Source organism: Drosophila gunungcola, assembly GCF_025200985.1.
Source record: "Drosophila gunungcola strain Sukarami chromosome X unlocalized genomic scaffold, Dgunungcola_SK_2 000050F, whole genome shotgun sequence".
NCBI lineage: Eukaryota > Metazoa > Arthropoda > Insecta > Diptera > Drosophilidae > Drosophila > Drosophila gunungcola.
In genome coordinates, this window is record NW_026453194.1 from 255065 (window position 1) to 273281 (window position 18217).

Genomic DNA, 18217 nt, shown 5'->3' on the forward strand with positions numbered 1-18217 from the left:
CATACTTCACTGTTTCTCTCGTGGATTTGGTCTGAATGGCAGGCCATTTGTCAGAATGCATAGAGGATGAAAACACCGCCAGTTTCCCATTAGATCATTTACTATACCACTTGGGCAGGAGGCTGGAGAAGGTGATGGCGACGCCCCGCGTTCAATCCCAAGGATCTTGTAGAAGTCCTTGCCCATGGTTCGTCCGCCTACGGCTTCTGTGGACCTGATTTCGCCTGTGGTTGTTGTTTCCGAAAACCTGAATTATTATATACAATTTTAAGCAATTCCACGGAACTATTTTGTGTAGATCAAATAGGATTAAAGGTACTTTTTGTGGTTTTAAAAAAAATCATTGTATAATTGTAAGGTCAAAATAGGAATCAGAGTAAACCTTATTCTTTCTAGAATGTGTTACTTTTGAAGAACTTTTAAAAGAGTATTTTCTAATATTTATTTTTCGGAAAACGAGTACCCTTTTTACTCAAATTTAGCAATTTATTTTATGTTTTTATGACGATTTTCGTTTTCTTGATTTAAGCATAGTTTCCTTTTTATTAGAATCGAATTTTTTGAAACTAGAAATCTTTTCTGGGATTTAGAAAATATTGATTTCTAATTTTTGACAAATTTGTAAATTTAGGTGCAGTCATGGATATGCATTTTGGCCAAGTCTGCGGATTTAAGTAAATATATAATTAAACAAACAAATCAACTTTTTTCGCTAAAATTCAATTGAGCGGCTGTTAGGAAAACGTTGCTTTAACATATCTGTTAGAAAAATTCATGATTTTTAACATTTCTGTCAGGAACTGAGCTGTTAACTACCGAAGTTCTCCACCACCGAGTTGTCAGCCACCGAAGTTCTCAACCACCGAAGTTCACAACCATCGAAGTTCCCTACCACCCGACCAATCGATGTTGTTATCGAGGTTTTGCCGCCTCTGATCCCTAGGTCACTCTTGCTAAAAAATCCAAACGAAGTGATACAAAACTCACCTGGAATTCTTGACTTAAGTGCTGTTAAAAGGCGAAGTTGTGATAGAAAGCAGTAGCGCAGCTAGTGCAGGTGAGTGGAAAGTGTAACGTAATCAGCTCTTCCGTGGGTTGGTCGAATAAAACGCAGTCGCGAATTGCAAATATTAAGACGGGCCGGTTCGCCATAGAAATTCGCAAGAGGCGTCGCATAAATTTTTTTTTCTCCTTTTTTTTTTGGCCGTCTGGCGCAGACAGCTACAACAACTACAACAACATTGGCCTGGCAACTAGAGTTGCAGCCGCTAACACACACACACAGACGCACACACATCCACCGGCTTTGCGAATTTGCAAATTTGAGCGAGTGTGTGTGTGTGTGTGTGTGCATGCATGCAGCATAACTAGTTTTCCTGGCGAATCCTCCACCAAAAGAGCGAGAAGGAAAGAGGGAGAGAGCTGGCAGATGCAAGATGCTTCATGCGCATACCTGCACACAATTGCACACAGTTGGCGAAATTTTCTCGATTCTCTCCCGTTTTCTCTCGTTTTTTGTGTGTCTACCTCGAGGAGGAAATATTTTTTTTTTTTTTTTTGACACTTTGCCGGCCGGTTTTTGATCTCTCATTTCCACCGCTTTTCCGCAGTGTTTCCCCCGCTCAGCGATCGCCTAAATGGTCACCATGGAGAACAGCGACGAGATCCTGCAGATTCTGGAGCGCTTCACGCGCCTGAAGCAAAAGGAGATACCGAAGGAACTGGAGGACTATTTGCAGTATGTGGCCAAAACCGGCGATACCATCTTTAAATGGTCCAGCCTGAAGTATCTGTTCCGCGAGAAGCTGCTCAACGTGATCAAGCACTTCAACGAGGATTCGCCGCGTCTCGAGGGTGAGTTTCCAGGTTCTAAATGTACGAAAAGATGACGGTGCTCATTTTTCGTCGATTCGTTAGTAGTTTTCCTTCGGGTGGCAACTCTAGTTTAACAGGATGCATTGCTCCACTTTTAATTAGTCTAAATTTGTTAGCGCTTTAACGAGTTTTGGTTAAATGTATGTAAATCACACTTTAACGTTAGTAGCTCTTCTTCGATTGGCAACCCTACTTGAGTTGCTTTTCTTTTTTTTTAAGCGAATCACAAAGTTTCGGTTAAATGGATTTTCTTAAAATAACGTTGGTAGTTTTTCTTCGATTAAAAACATTCTTAAACAAGGCTTTCTTCTGAATACAAAGTGTTCATAATTTGCATTTTTCCAGCTTGGACTCTGAATTTGTTAGCGAATATGAAATTCTTCTTTAATTAAAAAAGAATTGAGAATAGATTTTGGGTTAACGAACTAGAACCTTAACTTGACATTACAAATCAGTCTTAAACCCTTTAAGCCATTGCATAACCACTTAACCACCACCCTTGTAGAGATTCCCAACTATCCAAATGTGGACCCTTTCAACTACGAGACCATGAAGTCATCGCTGCTCGAGCGCCTGGACCTCTTCAACGCAGCTCCCTTCACCGTGCAGCGTTTGTGCGAGCTGCTGATCGATCCCCGCAAGCAGTACTCGCGCATCGACAAGTTCATGCGTGCCTTGGAGAAGAACATTCTGGGTAAGGCCTAAATGTGACCCAGAAGTGTATATAGAATGGGATCACCCAGTCAGATCATCCCTTTACAGTGGTCAGCACCATAGATCCGGGACGCAAGCGAACCGAGAGCGAGAACGGCGACTCCCTGGACTCCGTGGTCAACGGCGACCTCTCCCTGGAGGTCAACATCGACATCGAGATGGAGAACGAGGCCCTGTTCAACAATGGCAACGCTGAGGAGGGCTCTGCCCCCAGTTCTGGCTCGGCCGGCGGTGCCCAGAAGGCCAGCTGCCCGCGTTCGGACGACAATGTGCTGCCCAAGGCCAAGAAGGCCAAGCTGGAGATCGAGGGCGACGAGCGCTCGGAGGCGGCCGATGAGGTGCCCGCCGAGCCGGATGCGGATGCGGATGCGAATGCGGATGTGGCCGCCAAGGCCAAAAAGGAGAAGGAGAAGGAGGAGAAGAGTGATAACGATGAGACTGATTCCCCAAAAGAGGCTGCCGAGATCGAGGAGCCCGACGAGGAGGTGGATGAGGCTGACCCAGAGGCCAAGACAACCACCAAGCAGGCTGTTAACGGCAGCAAGAAGTCAAGCGGCCAGGAGGAGAGTTCCCCAGCATCGGCCGATGAAGAGGTCGAGGATCCGCTGCAAAGTAAATCCCTCGAAGCCGTGAAAGAAGTAGCTCCCAAGGAGAAAGATCAGGAGGAGGAGAATAAGGCGGGTGACAAAAAGGAGGCGGCCGAGCCGCAGGAAGAGATCGCAAAGAACCAGGAGGCCGAGAAGGCCGAAAAGCCGGACAAAAGGCGGAACAGCAGACCGACGAGAAACCGGCTAGCGATAAAGCCACACCACCACCCGCCGAGGTCGAAAAGGAAGAGGAGCCTGCCAAAGCCGAGGCAGAAAAGGAGAAGGAGAAAGAGAAGCAGGAGGAGAAAGAGGAGGAGGAAAAATCTGCTCCAGTTGCAGCGGAGAAGCAGGCAGAGAAGGAAGCTGCCGAGACTGATGAGCCTGCACCAGCAGAGAAGCCCACTGAGGAGAAGGCAGCTCCCGCCGAATCGAAACCGAAGACCAAGTCTGAGGCCAAGCCAGAGGCCGCCGAGACCAAGGAGAGCCAACCCGAAAAGACTGAATCTGAGCCGGCCAAGAAGTCGCTGCCGGAGGAGAAGGAGCCGGCCGACGAGCCGACAGGAGAGGCCGAAAAGAACAAGAAGAAGGAGGACGAGACTGTCGCTGCCGAGGCTGCCGCTGCTGCTGAGGCAGTCAAGCAGCCAGTCAAGGAGCCAGTCGAGGAGTCGCAGGATGGCGAAGCATCCAGCCCCGCCGTCGAAGACCTGGCCGCCGCCACCACACCACAATCTCCATTGGGAGCCGCCGATTCGGCTGCCGAGACGCCGCCCGCCGAGGCAGCTGCCGATGACTCGCAGGCTTCGCCCTTGGCCGCCGTCACTCCGCCGACTTTGGCCCTCAACGACCAGCCCATGGAGGACACCCCGGCCGAGGAGGAGGCACGCGCCTCGCCATCCGCCGCCGTCGAGGAGGTGGTCATGGCCGAAAGCGGATCCGCCGCCGAAATGGCCACCGATGAGGCCGCCGCCGCCAAGGACGAACCGGCCGCCATGGAGGTCGACGACACCAGCCAGGAGGTGATGGACCAGTAAACTGGGCTCACCCAAGCGCCGAATACAACTACATTCAACTACTACTCCATATAACTAGAATTGTAAGACAAGCGCCCCCCATTCCGCACGTAATGCAGATGTAAACCTGCCCCCGTAAAGCAGGCGGCGTGGCAGCTGCCTCCATTTTGTGGCCGTAAGTCGCAGGCCGGACAAGCTCAAGCACTAGAATCTGTTGAATGTTCCGTGATCCTCCGTCATCTGTGACCCTTCCGTTGGCCGCCCTCTCTAGTTTTGTTTTATATATTTATATTTTATTGACAACTCCCTGCCGAGTGAGAAGTCCAAGTATCTCTGCCCCCGCCGCTGTTCTCCGATTTTTTTTTTTTTAACAACCCCGATAGTGGACGCTGTCCATGGCGCGAACTTCGGCCAGATGTGAGCGATTAAACACACAATAAACACTATCCATACACTTACGCTGAGCGTTTTATCCTTGCGAGGTGAAGGCGAAGTTGCTAACAATTTGTAATTCAACCTTAATGGGATGATTGGATAGTATTGTTCTTACGCAGACCCATCCAATTGCGGAATGTTTCATAAAGTTTTACGAGCTTGAAACTGGCATAGCAAACGTAAGCAATAATTCACCATTTCAAAAGTAATGTTTTCATTTCAGAAAAAACGAAACTTTAATAAGATCACACATCGCAATGGTACGTATGTATGCATGATATCTGTAGGTTTAAGGGGAAAATGTGGATATGTCCGTGGGGTTTTCGTTTAAGTTTAAGTTTTTTTAATAATTTAAGCATCTCTGATTCTATAAAGCAGCATTCATTTTTTAAGGTTTTTCTCGGAAAAATCTATTTGATATCTGATGGAAGCAATCAGCAGTGTATTGTATTTAATTCAGGTGATATTATAAGTTTGTATATGCAATAGGAACTATTGGGTTAAATAAGAATTACATTGTTTTTAACAATGATTATTTAATGTAAGGAATATTTTGGGATCACAGTAATGTACAGTTTTTGGGATTTGTGTATTGTTTATGACAAACTAAACAACAAGTGTGCATTACTTTGCGATTGAGTAAGTCGTATTTCTCTAGTTTAGAATCAACAAAAATAATGGGAATGTAGGGAATGTTTTCCGCAACTAACCCTAAAAGAATGTGACTTTTGCTAAGTATAGAAAAAAACAAAATTATATGCTAATATAACCAGGAATATCTATTCACTGTAGCTTAAGTTTCTGTTACTAACTCAATTTATGGGGCTTGATAAGGTGGGTAAACTACACATGTACACTAGGGTGGTTCAAAAAAAAAAATATCTTAGCACTTTTTACAAAATTAACCAATTTTATTTTATGTTTGAGGTGTTGGGCAATGATCTCAAAGTTCGAATTTTGTAATAAATCAAATTTTTTATCTCGTTTAAATAATAGTCAACATATGAAGAACAAATTGTTGTTTAAATATAAAGCTAAGATTTTTATTCAGAGGCAAGATATGTAAAAAAAATTTTAAGGCTAATGCGCAGATCGCTTTCTTTCTTTCTTTTTAAAAAATCTCTTTTTTTTGACAAATTTGAACCGCCGTAATGTATATATACATACAAATATGTAGTTTTTGCACTGAACTACTGCAATCTTTCATATCGCCATTTGCTCCGCAAGCCACTCGAATCCTTTTGCCCAGTGAAAGCCAGCCGCGTTTCTTTGGTATAGATTGTGTAAGTGTGGATAACAACAAGCAAACAAGCAAACAAACAAACAGAAACAGAGAAAATGGCACGCAAAGCGAGCGAGCAAACAAACAGGTCGTAATCACTTAGCAAACTAGATCAAAAATGGATTTGATAACGTGTGAAGTCAATGGAGATAATCCCGGAATCCCGGCGAGCATTCCCGTGGCTGCCGGACTCCTCGGCTCCTCGGAACGCGTGGATCCGCCACGTTCACTTCCGCTTTCGCTTTCGCCATTTCCGTTTCTGACTCCAACTCCGACGCCGTTTCCTTTTCCGTTCCGTTCCGTTCCGCTCCCAATCCCCATTCCGTTTTCGCTTCCTTTCCCGAATCCGATATCGATATGTATATCGGTATCGTTATCGATATCGTGTCTGTTTCCGGTCCAAATTTGATACCGGTTCGGTCGCGCTCCCGGATGTTCTGATCTGGCCAGGATCGGATCGGGTCGGGCCGGTCTGGAATGCGGCTAGCCGAGCAGCACCTTGCGCATCATGAAGCCGCTGCTGGCACTCGCCGCCGGAACGGACGAGCCGCGTGCCGGCTGCTCCGGTTCGATGCACTTGGAGGAGCAGAGGTACTGCAGCAACGGCACCCGGTACTTGCCGCAGAAGTCGACGAACTTGATGTGCTCCACCCGGTTGTCGAAGAAGACGCCCCGGCAGTTGGGATTCACGCAGCAGTTGGCGCTGTTCAGATACTCGGCCAGTGTCCTGGGGATGTCATAGGGTCCGGGTCGCTGTCCGCTGGCCTTCACTATCCGGCCGGCCAGCTCCAGCAGGGTGGGCGGCTTCAGGGCCATGTCCTGCACGAAGCGCACCACCAGCGGATTGTCGCGCAGACTCAGCTGTGAATGAGGCAGATCACTGGATCAGTAAGTGAAATAACCCAGGAGCTTAGCTTCAGCTCGATTTCTCAATGTCATGTTAAAGTTCGAACTAAAAGTTAAATACATTTTCTGTAACACGCATTCTCAATGTCATGATCTCTTGTCACACGATTCGTTATGAAATTCAATCTTCCAAACCTTAAACTAAAGATTAACTGAAATTTTCTTTGTCATTTTCGTTTTGCTGACCTACAAACAATAAACGGAACATTGCCTCTAGTTAAGAGTTTTATGTTTGGGACAATATTGAAAGTAAATTAACAAGACATTAAAAATCGTCCCTAAATGATTAAAAATTTTAAAATCTTGCAAAAAAAAAAATGTAGAATTTAATTTGCGATGAACAGATTTAGAATTGGCTTTAATAATTTACAAAAATAAGCACCATTATAAAATTGGATAAAATATGAAAAACAGGGTAACATTTCTTAGGCAGATTTAGATTTAGGTCCTATATCTTAATTTGATTCTCCTCTCTAGTTCTATATAGCTTTAATGGCACTTTGACATAGTTTTTGGGGCATGGGTCTTACCTCCGTCAGGTTCTTCAGTGCCACAATGTCCTTGGGAAGATGACGCAGGCGGTTTTTGTGGAGCAGCAGCGACTTGAGGTTCTTCAGTCGGGCGATGCTCGTCGGCAGGATCTCGATCAGGTTGTCGCAGAGGACCAGAGCCTGCAGCTGGTTGAGGGAGCCCACCGCCTCGGGCACTTCGCTGATCAGATTGCCACCGAGGGACAGAACGTGCAGACTGCAAGAAGATTGCAAGATTAAAGTTCAAGAAGTTAGCCATCGGAATACTCAACCGCTTGTTTTGACTCGGCAATCATAATTGCACAGAAAATATAATGCCTAATTGCATTCAAGAGGTGAAGGTTTTTTGTTACTTTTAGGGACCCGTTCATTTTAATAATAATCGTTAAAGATTGAATCCTTTTTAATTAGCGTTGTAATAAGCTGTTATCTCAAACAAAAATGACTCATTTAATATTTATAAAATAGCCAAGTGGCCACCTCAAAAAGAAATTGAGAGAATACGTAGAGAAAATATTTAAATTAACTTGATAAGAGGTTTTGATAACCCATTACAAACATATTCAAGCCCAAAGTTCAACTTGTTTGGATAGATCAAAATCTATTGACTTTGGGCTTGGGCGTAGCCAAAAAGGCTGTTAAATAAAAATATTTCTTGTTTATTAAAACTGGCTTACGTAATTATTTAATAACAAAATAGCAACTTTTTATTTTAAATGTATTGTTTAATTTATGCTTCCCCCAAAATATTTCTCTTAGTGATATCGAAGAAAATTTGAATAGAAAAATTTTAAATTAAATTTGAGTATGAAACTATAGAAGCAAGTGTCATATTTGTTTGATTTAATTCGCTCTTACTATAGGTATATATACATTTTTTTCTAGTGAATCACTACTTATGTCATGGCTTATGACCCTATAAGCTTAGGGTCCGGGTCCTCTTCGAATTCTTGGGGTTTTAAGTGCACAACAATCAATTCCCCCCGTAGACGTTGCAAATTCCAGCCCCTCTGATAACTAATGCCTATTTAAATGTTTATTTTCGATACGCTCAGAGTTCTTGGACTAATTGCTAAATGTAACAATAGTTTCTTATAATACTAACTCAGAAACTCTAAAAGCTAGATAAATTCTTAAAGGCCTTTTGAATTAAAATCAAAGTTTTGGTATGTATGTACAAAAAATAAAGTATGTGGGAGTAATACATTTTTTGCAGGGTATCTGATTGTCCAGGCACTTGACCACAGAGTTCTTTATTGTTTAATTTGCTTTCAACTGATGTTTGGAATTTTTGTGCAATTTTTTTTTTTTTTTTTGTTTTGTATTTGTGCCATTTTTTTTTGCCCTTTGTTTATTATTAAATTGATACACGACCGTATCTTTATGGGCCGACCAAATCGGTTGGCTCGATTCGAGTACGTGTTTTCGATAGATTTGGCTTTTACGACGCCAGCACCACCCATTCCCATTCCAATTCCAATTCCCAGCCCTCGAGCCTCGTCCAACCGTCCAACTGTCCAACCATCCAACCGCCAAACAAGTGGCCGACCGGCGTTATCAGCTCCCCGGCTATATAGCTCTATATATTACGATCTCGTCTGTGCATGGACTTTTGTACATGGCAACAGCGATCGCCAGTCGTCGCCCCTTGCCATCGAGTGGCCAATGTCAGGCCGCAAGAGGAGAGCGGGGAGTACACTCGCAGAAAAAGGCGAATTCCGCATCCTTGCCGATTTGGCAGTACTAAATCCCATCGGGAAATACCCTACACCCTACACATTACTCGTACTGAATAATAAAGAATATATTAAAAAACACTGTCAAAAAGTATAATGTTTTTACCGAACAAGTAGACCCTCTTTCCTCTCATAAACCATATATATATTATTGCTATTGCTGCATTTTTCTATTTGCTAAATTATGCAATATCCAAGAATATACTTTGCAATATTAAAAAAAAAAATGTTGAATATTAAGTAAAAAATGACAAAGTGAGTAAGTAAAAAAAAACAAATTCTGTTAAAAAGGAATTCAATTAAAAAGAAAGTCCGAATCCCTTCGCCTTTATCAATTAGCTCTCATAAATCTTATAATTCGCTCATTTCTCGTTATCTATACAATTAATTTTGTTTTGAGTTATCGCCCTTTATTGTGTTTTGTCCATTATTCAGTCTAAGTTTTATGTTTGACCTTCACGGACTCTAAGTTACAAGTACTTTTTCTTTTGCGAGAAATTGGTGACAATAATGTAATGTTTCTTTTTGGTTTACGGTTTTGTTTTTGAATAAAATATTAAACATGTTTAACAATTGTTAAGCAATCATGATCTTAGAAATGATCAATTATGAGCAAACATGAACTCAGTCTCATTTTTGAAATAATTTTTCCTAAACCATATGAACTAGGCTTATCTTTTGGTTAAATATTCCTTAATTTTGCGTTTGTTTTCGGGGTGTAGAAAACTCTGAGCAGCATAGACAAACGGGTATAAAAAAGAAAGATACCCGATTTAAATCGTTGGATTTCAACAATAAAATGCCTTGGTTTTGTAACAACACAAAACACTTGAGCAAACAGGCGGGAGGCGAGAGCACGTACCTCTGCATCTTCCAGATGTCCTTCGAGATGCCGGAGATCTTGTTGCCCCCCAAATAGAGGTACTTGAGGTGGCGCAGATCGGTGACCTGTTCGGGGAAGTGGGTCAGCTGGTTGCCGCTCAGGTTGAGCTCTTTGAGGGTGGACGTGGACGAGCCATTGGTGACATGGTGAGCCTGCTTGGTGAGCAGCGACTTTGGCAGCGATGCGTTGGTCAGCAGGTTGTTCTTGGCGATCAGAGTGACCAGTGGCAGCTGGCAGACGGCATCCGGCAGTGTGGTAATGGCATTGGAGCTAAGATCGAGCACCTTTAGGTTGGCGAACTGCAGCAGGAGGCGGGGCAGGCCCACCAGGCGATTGTGGTTGAGCAGCATGGCCTCGATGTCGCCGCTGGACTTGAGCAGGGCCTTCTGCGGCGAGGCCAGGTGATCCTCCAGCGTGACCAGGTCCAGGCTCATGCGCCCAAAGTCCAGGGTCTTCTGCTCCCGCGAATCCGTGTCCGAGCTGTCCGACGTGTACACCTCCATCTCCGATGGCTGTTCTATCTCCTGGCTTTTCAGATGGCGCGATCGCTTTGTTTACCACTGCTGATCGGATCGGATCGATCGGATCGGATCGGATCGGATCTTATTGGATCGGATCGATCGAGAGCTCTTTCACACACAAAAAAAATAAGGCAACGAACAACGCGAACAACAACAGAGTAAACCAGATGTAGATGTCGGTAGATGTCGGCGGAATTAAATTGGAACCGTCGCGACTTGACGCTCGCACCGTTCAGCTTGCCCAGTGCGAATGCCAAGCGAATTGCGACGTCTGCTTTTCAGATCGCCATACCGACTATATGACTATTCGACTGTATCAGCGCCATACGATTGGATCTTCGGCTGGGCCTCAGATTGCGCCAACTAGGCTAGGTTTCTCTTGCTCTCGCTCTCCCCGCACAGTGGGCCAAAATATAAGTTTCTCTGGTCATAAACTCAGTCAAATACTTTGGTATACAACATGCCATGCCGATTGACCCACATTTCCGCCCGCGTTACCATCATGGCGCATGAGTAATATTTTGTGGCCTTTAACGTGTTAACGCTTTGCGTTTACTTCATTTTAGGGCAACAAGCTTTCCAAAGCAAAAAATATAATATCATTATTAAAAATTCCCCTTCCATAAATTTGTTTTAAATTTTAATGCCGAGAAAATAAAGTATTTTCTTTTTAAAACTGCGTCTTACCGTTTTAGAATAAATCAGGCATACGAAAGATTATTTTTCATTAATGCTATTGGATCGTGGAACGAATTATAAATTATAAATTTATTTATATTATAATATATATCTGTTATTAATTAATTATCCGTGTAAACTTACATATGGTAATTTGTTACAACTTAAGTATTTATATTTTAAATTTATAAAAATTTATATTTTAACTGACAAAAAGACCATTGAAAATTAAATATAAATAATCTATAAACATATGTTTTTCAAATATGTTGATATATAAAGTCGTTAGTCGTGGAACTTGTCGTTTTACAGAATCAATTTGTTTTATTATAGACTTTTCTTTCTCCACCAATTCTCTTTTAATAAGAATAGTTTAAAGTTATCGATTTGATATAATGTTGAGATAATCTCTGGGTATACCTGTGTTTTATCCAAAGAAAAGGCAATCTAAACCAGTGTGCACCGGCTCGCTCTTTGCGCACAAGGCGTATGCGTAATGCGATTATTCGCACGAGCCTGGTTTTTGCTGGCAATCTGGTGGCGGTACTGGTACTAGGGGTAGTACTCGGCCAAAGGTACTCGGTTTTGCGTGGGTGGTCCAAACGCTATCGGCAGAGGGAAAAGCTAGACCACCCGGATTTCGTTTTGCTTCAGGAAACCGTGTACTTTCGTCATTATCATTTATTTGACATTAATTATTTTATTTGAATTGTTTATGGTTCCCACTTCGGACAACGTTCTACAATTTTAATATAACAATATAAATATTGAGACAAGTGGGGCCCTTGCTGAGAGGTTTTCCTATCTGGTAATAAAAGAAATTCCGGGGAACTCAGATCGGTTGTAAAAGTATTAATCTGTTTATTAAATAGAATTTAGAAAACGATTATGACTCAACTGATAGGAAAGTTTGGGATTTTCTTATATTTTATGGGATTTCTTACAAAGATTGTGTGCAAGTGGATATGCCTTTAAAATTCAAAAACTACTTGAATAACTAAAAAATTTAATTGAGTTGACTATAAAGCTTGTCCAAATATATAATATTTCAGTTTTATTATTACTGTTTCATGTGAAGTTGGGTTAATTAAAGTAATGTCTTTTTCATTATACTATATTTAAATTAGCTAGTTAATAAAATCATTAAAAGCATTGAAAAGTTTTAAATAATACAAAAATATTATATAACAATGTAAACTAACTTTACAAAATATAGCCTTGAAATTGTTTGTTTTAAAATAAAATATAATTTAATAATATTTTATCTTAGATTGCTTGCCAATATTCTTATAGACCCAGAAAAAAAAGGTCGAGAAACTTTTCAACTGCCACAAGGTTTGCGCCGTCCAGCGATCGAATCGATTGATCGATCCACACGAGCGCCGGGACTTGAATATATTTTATGACACACCGTCGTCGGTTGTCGCCCCTTAACCCACTTTTCCACCAATACACATCCAGTCCACCAATCGCCAATTGGTTTTAGGCTCGTTAGTTAGGGGACTTGTGCGAAAGTTATCGAACAGCCCACTTCATCCGTGCAATAATCAATATATTTACTCTCGTCAATCTTTTGTTTTTATTGCCCGCCTGACTTTCTGTACTTAGGAGCGTCTAATCAAAACATCTCACCGCCCCTTCTACGCCCTCTGTGGTTATTTGTTGCTACACAGCAAAAAACAATACCTTATCTATTTATATTAACAATATTAAGTACATTATTTTATAGAAGTATGAGAAGTATTAAGTATATTATTTTATATATATATGAAAAAAGTCGCAAACTGTGGAATTTGGGCGTTGCTTTACTCCTGGTCATTTTACTTTAGCTTAAGAATTCGCGTACCATATTGTATCGTGTAAGCTTGAGAATTATAGTTTAATTGTTCAGGTAAACGGTTCTTTCGATACTTAAATTGTGGTTCTATTTTTAAAGATTTTTAAGTTAAATAATATTTTGTCTATGTACATGAACAATATTATTTATATTATGTATATTTTAAAGATATTTTGAAAGATTTTAAGTTAAATAATATTTTGTCTATGTATATGAATATTGATATTTTATTATTGATATTATGTATATTGTGCAAGTTCTTTGTTTGATAGCAATAATTGGAGAACTTAAATTTAGCGAGTTGTTGGACTGATACCTTTGCATTTCGAAGACCATTTGCAAATGGGCAAAAGCCAAGCACTTTTCTTTCGGTGTAGCGATGTTTGGCTCCTTGATCTTCTTCTTCGCCTCGGGGGATGGGGCTTTTGGAGCTGGGTCCATGCGTCGTGGCAATAATTGTTTATTATCGCGTCATTGGACCTTTTTGTTGCCGTTGCTGCTACTGTCGCTGTGTCGCGCTGATAAGAGCACACTCAAAAAATATCAAAATATCAAAAATCTATAGCCTCTGCGATCGCGACTGGCCAGCAGCGATGGCGATCGCTGGCCAGCTATCTATTTATAATTAAACCAAAAATGTATGGATTGCTCAAACCCTAATCTGTATCAATTTACAACTATTTCACGATAGCAAAACAAAGGAGAAGTTCCCAGCACAGTTCACCGAAAATATATAAATATATATATATAGGTTTAACAAGAAGGTGGCGAGGATTTAATTACTGACAAACAGAATATTTGATCATTGCAATGATCACAATTTAACATTTAAATAGTAACACAAATTTAGAAATGTTACAAGTTCTGTTGTTAGCTAGTTAGTTAAAATGATTTGTCAATTACAATAACAATAGGCTTTAATAAGCATAGGTAAAAGTCTGTTGATTATCGTTGCCTGTAAATGTCTCAAATCCCTAAACAAAAAAAAATCAAAATTTGATGCCATTATCATGTAAATAAAACTTCGATTCATTTTATTCTATGTGAACTTTATTTAAAGAAATCTTGGAAGTAAAAAATGTACTTTCCATTTTTTTTTCTGAATCAAATTGATTTTTGTAAAGTCAAAATGACTTTCATATTATTATTGCTTTAATGAATTGTTTTTATTGTTTTTTTTTTTTTTTTGCTTTGTACTGAATATAATAGATTTTAAAATATTTCGATGAAAATTGGGCATTGATATCATTGTTTGTTTTTTTCCTGTGCAGACTTGTTTGGCGTTTTCGGTGCGTTTTTTGCACACGTTGCGAAATTTAAAGTTCAGCCCGTGTCTGTCCGTTATTTTGTCCGTGTGTTAGATTGTCCGTATGTCGATTTGTCCATTTGTCCATTTGTCCGTCTGGCGTCATCCGTGCGAATGTGTGGTCCTTATCGCACCGAATTTGAATTGCCATCAAAACAAAGCGGGCAGCAGCAGCGTAGATAGTTCTACTATACGCCCGATTAACTAGCGACATTTGATTCGGTTATTTTCGCTCGGAGAGACCAAAGCAGGAACGCGATTCTTGGCGACAATTCGCATAAATCCGCATATGTGTAATACTTATTTTGAGAGCCAGGCGACAATCGCATTTGCACATCTATCACCGTCCATTATCGCTGTCTGTCGCATCGTCTCTGTTTCGATTCAATTCGAATAGTCGGTGGTGGGGCCAATTAAGTCCCCAGATGTCTCTCGATTTTTACTTCGGAAAGTCTCTTTGGCATGATCCCGGGCGATAGCCCCCACCTTTCTAATCCCTCAAAAAAGAAAACAAAAAAAAAAAGGCAGAATTATTAAGATCAGAGGCATTCGGGAGAGGGCATTACATATTTTGTTTTGCTGCTTTAATTAAACTCGAACATAAATTGTCAGCCTATAAGTATATTGCAATGAAGAGTGCCATCAGAATAACGAGGTCTATTTTAAGGTATCGACGGAAAGCTTATATTCAAGCTACTAAACTGACTTCCAGAACACAACATTTACACACACATAAAAACAGTGTGAATATTTGTTTTTACTTGACTAATATTTGACTTACTTACCTTAATATTTCAATTTATTTGCAAAGAATGTAATTAAAATACCTTTTTTTTTTATTTTGGTTATTTATTTGCTTGCTATTTGGATTACGTGTCACATATTTTACAAAGTATACAACAAAATATGTATTTATGTATATTTCGAGGGCTGATAGCAGTGTTTAGTTGAACATAAATATTAAAATGTAGTGGTTTATATTTTAATATAATATGGTATAGCTTCTTAAAAGAACACGAAACCCATTCACACCTAAATGCCTTTTGTGTAGTTTGATGGTATGCAATGATCGTTTGCTTGATTGCTTGCTTGATTGTTGCTGTGATTGTTGAACTGTGCTTTTGGTCTCTAGGGTGGCGCACACGATCCATACCATACCATACCATACCATTGCTATATGGTATGTTCATGCTTGCATATATGTTTAGATTGTAGATTCGTTTAGATGACTCCTTGCTTCTCCTTCATTTTGTGCAGAATTTGCATCTCTACTTAGTGGCTTATATATCGTATATGTGTGTATATGTATTATTCGCATAGTATATTTATTAGCAAAAAAAAAAATGTTTGGAAAAAAAAAAACACACTTAACTCAATACTGATGTTTAGTACACATTAGATGCTTTCTAATTAGCATTAATTAGCTTTACTTACAGGCTACTAAGTATATTTTAATGTAATAATAATAAATTATTAATCAAATATGCTTGGTTAGTGAGCAAGAGAGGGGCGGGTTGTGTTGGGGCAGTATGTATATATGTCCCTAGGGAATCATTGGATCATTTGATCAGTGGATCATTGGATCATTTGATCAGTGGATCATTGGATCAGTGGATCATTTGATCAGTGGATCATTGGATCATTGGATCAGTGAACCAGTGAATCAATGAATCAGTGTCCTGCCAGCTGGGCAGTGGGCCAGGCGATCTTGGCATCGATCCGCTTGTAGGCCAGCATGCAGTGCTTCCCCTTGGCCGCCAGTCGGGCATCCTGCGGACACTCGGCGTCCGTCAGCAGCGTCTCCTCGCCGTCGACCAGCTTGAAGAGGGCGTAGTCCTGCGGGTTCGTGATGCGCGCCTTGTGTGCTATGATGCGGCACACCTCGCGCGTGGTGGTGTGCGGTCGCACCGGCAGCGTCCTCGTCTGCAGCGATCCGTTGCACTCGTCGGGGATGATCACGCGCAGCACGCTGGAGCAGGCGGGCAGGCAGCTGGAGCGCCACTGGAAGAGAAAGCACAAGAATGGTAAGTAACTGATGCACATTAGGGGGTCTAGACCTTGAGCTGGATTGCACTATTTCTTGTTCCTATGATAACCCCATCAAAAAATTGCCTATATATATTATATATCTTACTTTCTTTACATAGATCTATCTTTATTTTTTTTTGTTTTTTCTATTATATATAGAATATTATAGTATATATATTTAATTCTTTTATTTTTATCAAGCTTAAGATGGATTTCGCTGTACAATATTTCCATATTTCTTTTTTTTATCCTTAGTTATTTTATTTCCCTAAATATTTAGCTGAATTTCAGTATAAAACTTATAATGCGTAATGAAATTCAAAAATAAGTGACAAATGCGAAAACTCTAAAAAAAAAACATTACAACCATACGACTCATTTAATGCGCTTAAAAATGTTTATGTAATTACCAAAAATAGTTAATAATCATTTTTATATGCAAATATGTTGCATTTTTTGTTAAGCATTTTCAAATCGAAAATATTGACTCAAAGAATCTGTTTTTGTAAAAAAAAGCTTGATGTTTTATTTTTGTTTGGTTTCTAAAATACAATTTTTAATGAAAAAAATTATACAAATTGAAATTTTTTTTTGCTTTTAGTTTCTAAAATAGGGCTATTCATTTAAAATATAACTTTCGATCTTATTTGAAGTCCTAGAGGTTAAAGTTGACATAAAAATGTCACAATCTAAATAAATAATCTAAGAACATTCTGCTTAAATATGACAAATTTAAATGAAGTATTATAAAGTGATTTCTTGTTATAAGTCTCGTTTTAAGCGTCAAGTGGTTTTTAAATGTTTGCTCTATCCTAGTTGCTTAAGTACGTTTTAAAAGTTAATCTATGCAAATTAAGTGTGCGATCAAGTCGTTCCAGTGAAGTGAAAACCCAGCTCATTTGTGGCTGCTACTTACGTCCAACGATCCGGTGCCGCTCTCGCCCTCGGACGCCATGAAGGTCTTGAGCACCTGGACGGCGCTACAGAGGGCGGTCAGGTAGTAGCCCGGCTCGCCATTCAAGAGCGTCGGCTGCAGCAGGCCCCACATGAATTCCGCCTCGATTTCGGCGCCCACGAAGCCGCACTTGGCCACCACATAGACGAGGACGGGCAGAAAGTCGTCGGCGCCCAGCTGCTGGCCACGCGGACAACCGGTGGCATCGAACACCGTGGAGATGACGCACAGGAAGAGCTCAAGCTTGTCCAGTGGCAGTTCGGCCTCCTGGAGGCGCCACAGCAGGTTGGCAATCAGCCGCAGGGCGGCCTGCGATGGCGGCGTGACCGTGGCCCTGATCCCGAAGTCGGCCGCCTCACGTTCGCAGGCATAGCGCACATTCTGCGCCAACAGCTGGATGTCCTCGCTGCGCTGATAGTGATCCACGAATATGCCGTAGAGATGCTCCCGCAGCGGCAGCACCACCAGCTGGTGCATCACCGTCTCCAGCATGGCGTCCAGATTGAGGAACTCGTCGGACTTCAGTCGCGCCCTAGCCGTCTCCAGTTCGGCATGGAACTTGCCCTCGCCGTGCTTCACCAGATAGTTCTTCATGCCGCTCATGAACTGGCGCATGTTGCGCATCACCACCTGCGGCGCCGCCTCACGTGACTCCTTCGTGCAGCAAATGAAGTTCTCGATGTTGCGGGCAAACGTGGAGCTGGGTCCTGGGCCAGCTGGAGGGTGTAGGCTCGCAGGGAATCGCCGGGACCACTGCTCTGTAGGCTCATCTTGTTGCGGGGGTGACCTGAAGGTAAGCGGAATGAATGCGTTACTTTATTAGTTACATATTTAAATGAATGAGTATGGCGAAGTATTTTCAATAGGGTTCTAGGGATAGTTTAGATCTATAAGTTTGGCTGGTTAGTTCAATTTAGTTGATCTTTAAATGAGT

At 41.4% G+C, this 18217-nt stretch overlaps 3 protein-coding genes across 3 annotated transcripts in view; 1 reads left to right on the plus strand and 2 right to left on the minus strand.

Moving 5' to 3' along the window:
* The first annotated feature begins 921 nt into the window (after positions 1 to 921).
* Positions 922 to 4644, plus strand: LOC128261075 (serine/threonine-protein phosphatase 4 regulatory subunit 2). The gene is given in 5 exon segments (XM_052994521.1): positions 922 to 1057; positions 1611 to 1854; positions 2381 to 2569; positions 2638 to 3345; positions 3348 to 4644. Coding segments are annotated over 4 exon segments (1974 nt in total). The 5' UTR covers positions 922 to 1057; positions 1611 to 1637; the 3' UTR covers positions 4208 to 4644.
* Positions 4645 to 5885: 1241 nt separating this feature from the next.
* LOC128261088 (leucine-rich repeat-containing protein 58) lies at positions 5886 to 10807 on the minus strand. The gene is made up of 3 exons (XM_052994541.1): positions 9938 to 10807; positions 7340 to 7556; positions 5886 to 6764 (listed from the first exon to the last, which is right to left on the minus strand). Exons 1-3 carry the CDS (start codon positions 10459 to 10461, stop codon positions 6387 to 6389), a joined length of 1119 nt encoding a protein of 372 aa, XP_052850501.1. The 5' UTR covers positions 10462 to 10807; the 3' UTR covers positions 5886 to 6386.
* Positions 10808 to 15606: 4799 nt separating this feature from the next.
* LOC128261064 (protein sprint) overlaps positions 15607 to 18217 on the minus strand; it is a 66126-nt gene continuing 63515 nt past the window's right edge. Inside the window, 3 exon segments of the mRNA XM_052994503.1 lie at positions 15607 to 16301; positions 17245 to 17984; positions 17987 to 18070. Of these exon segments, the coding sequence (XP_052850463.1) occupies positions 15972 to 16301; positions 17245 to 17984; positions 17987 to 18070 (1154 nt within the window). The 3' untranslated portion in view covers positions 15607 to 15971.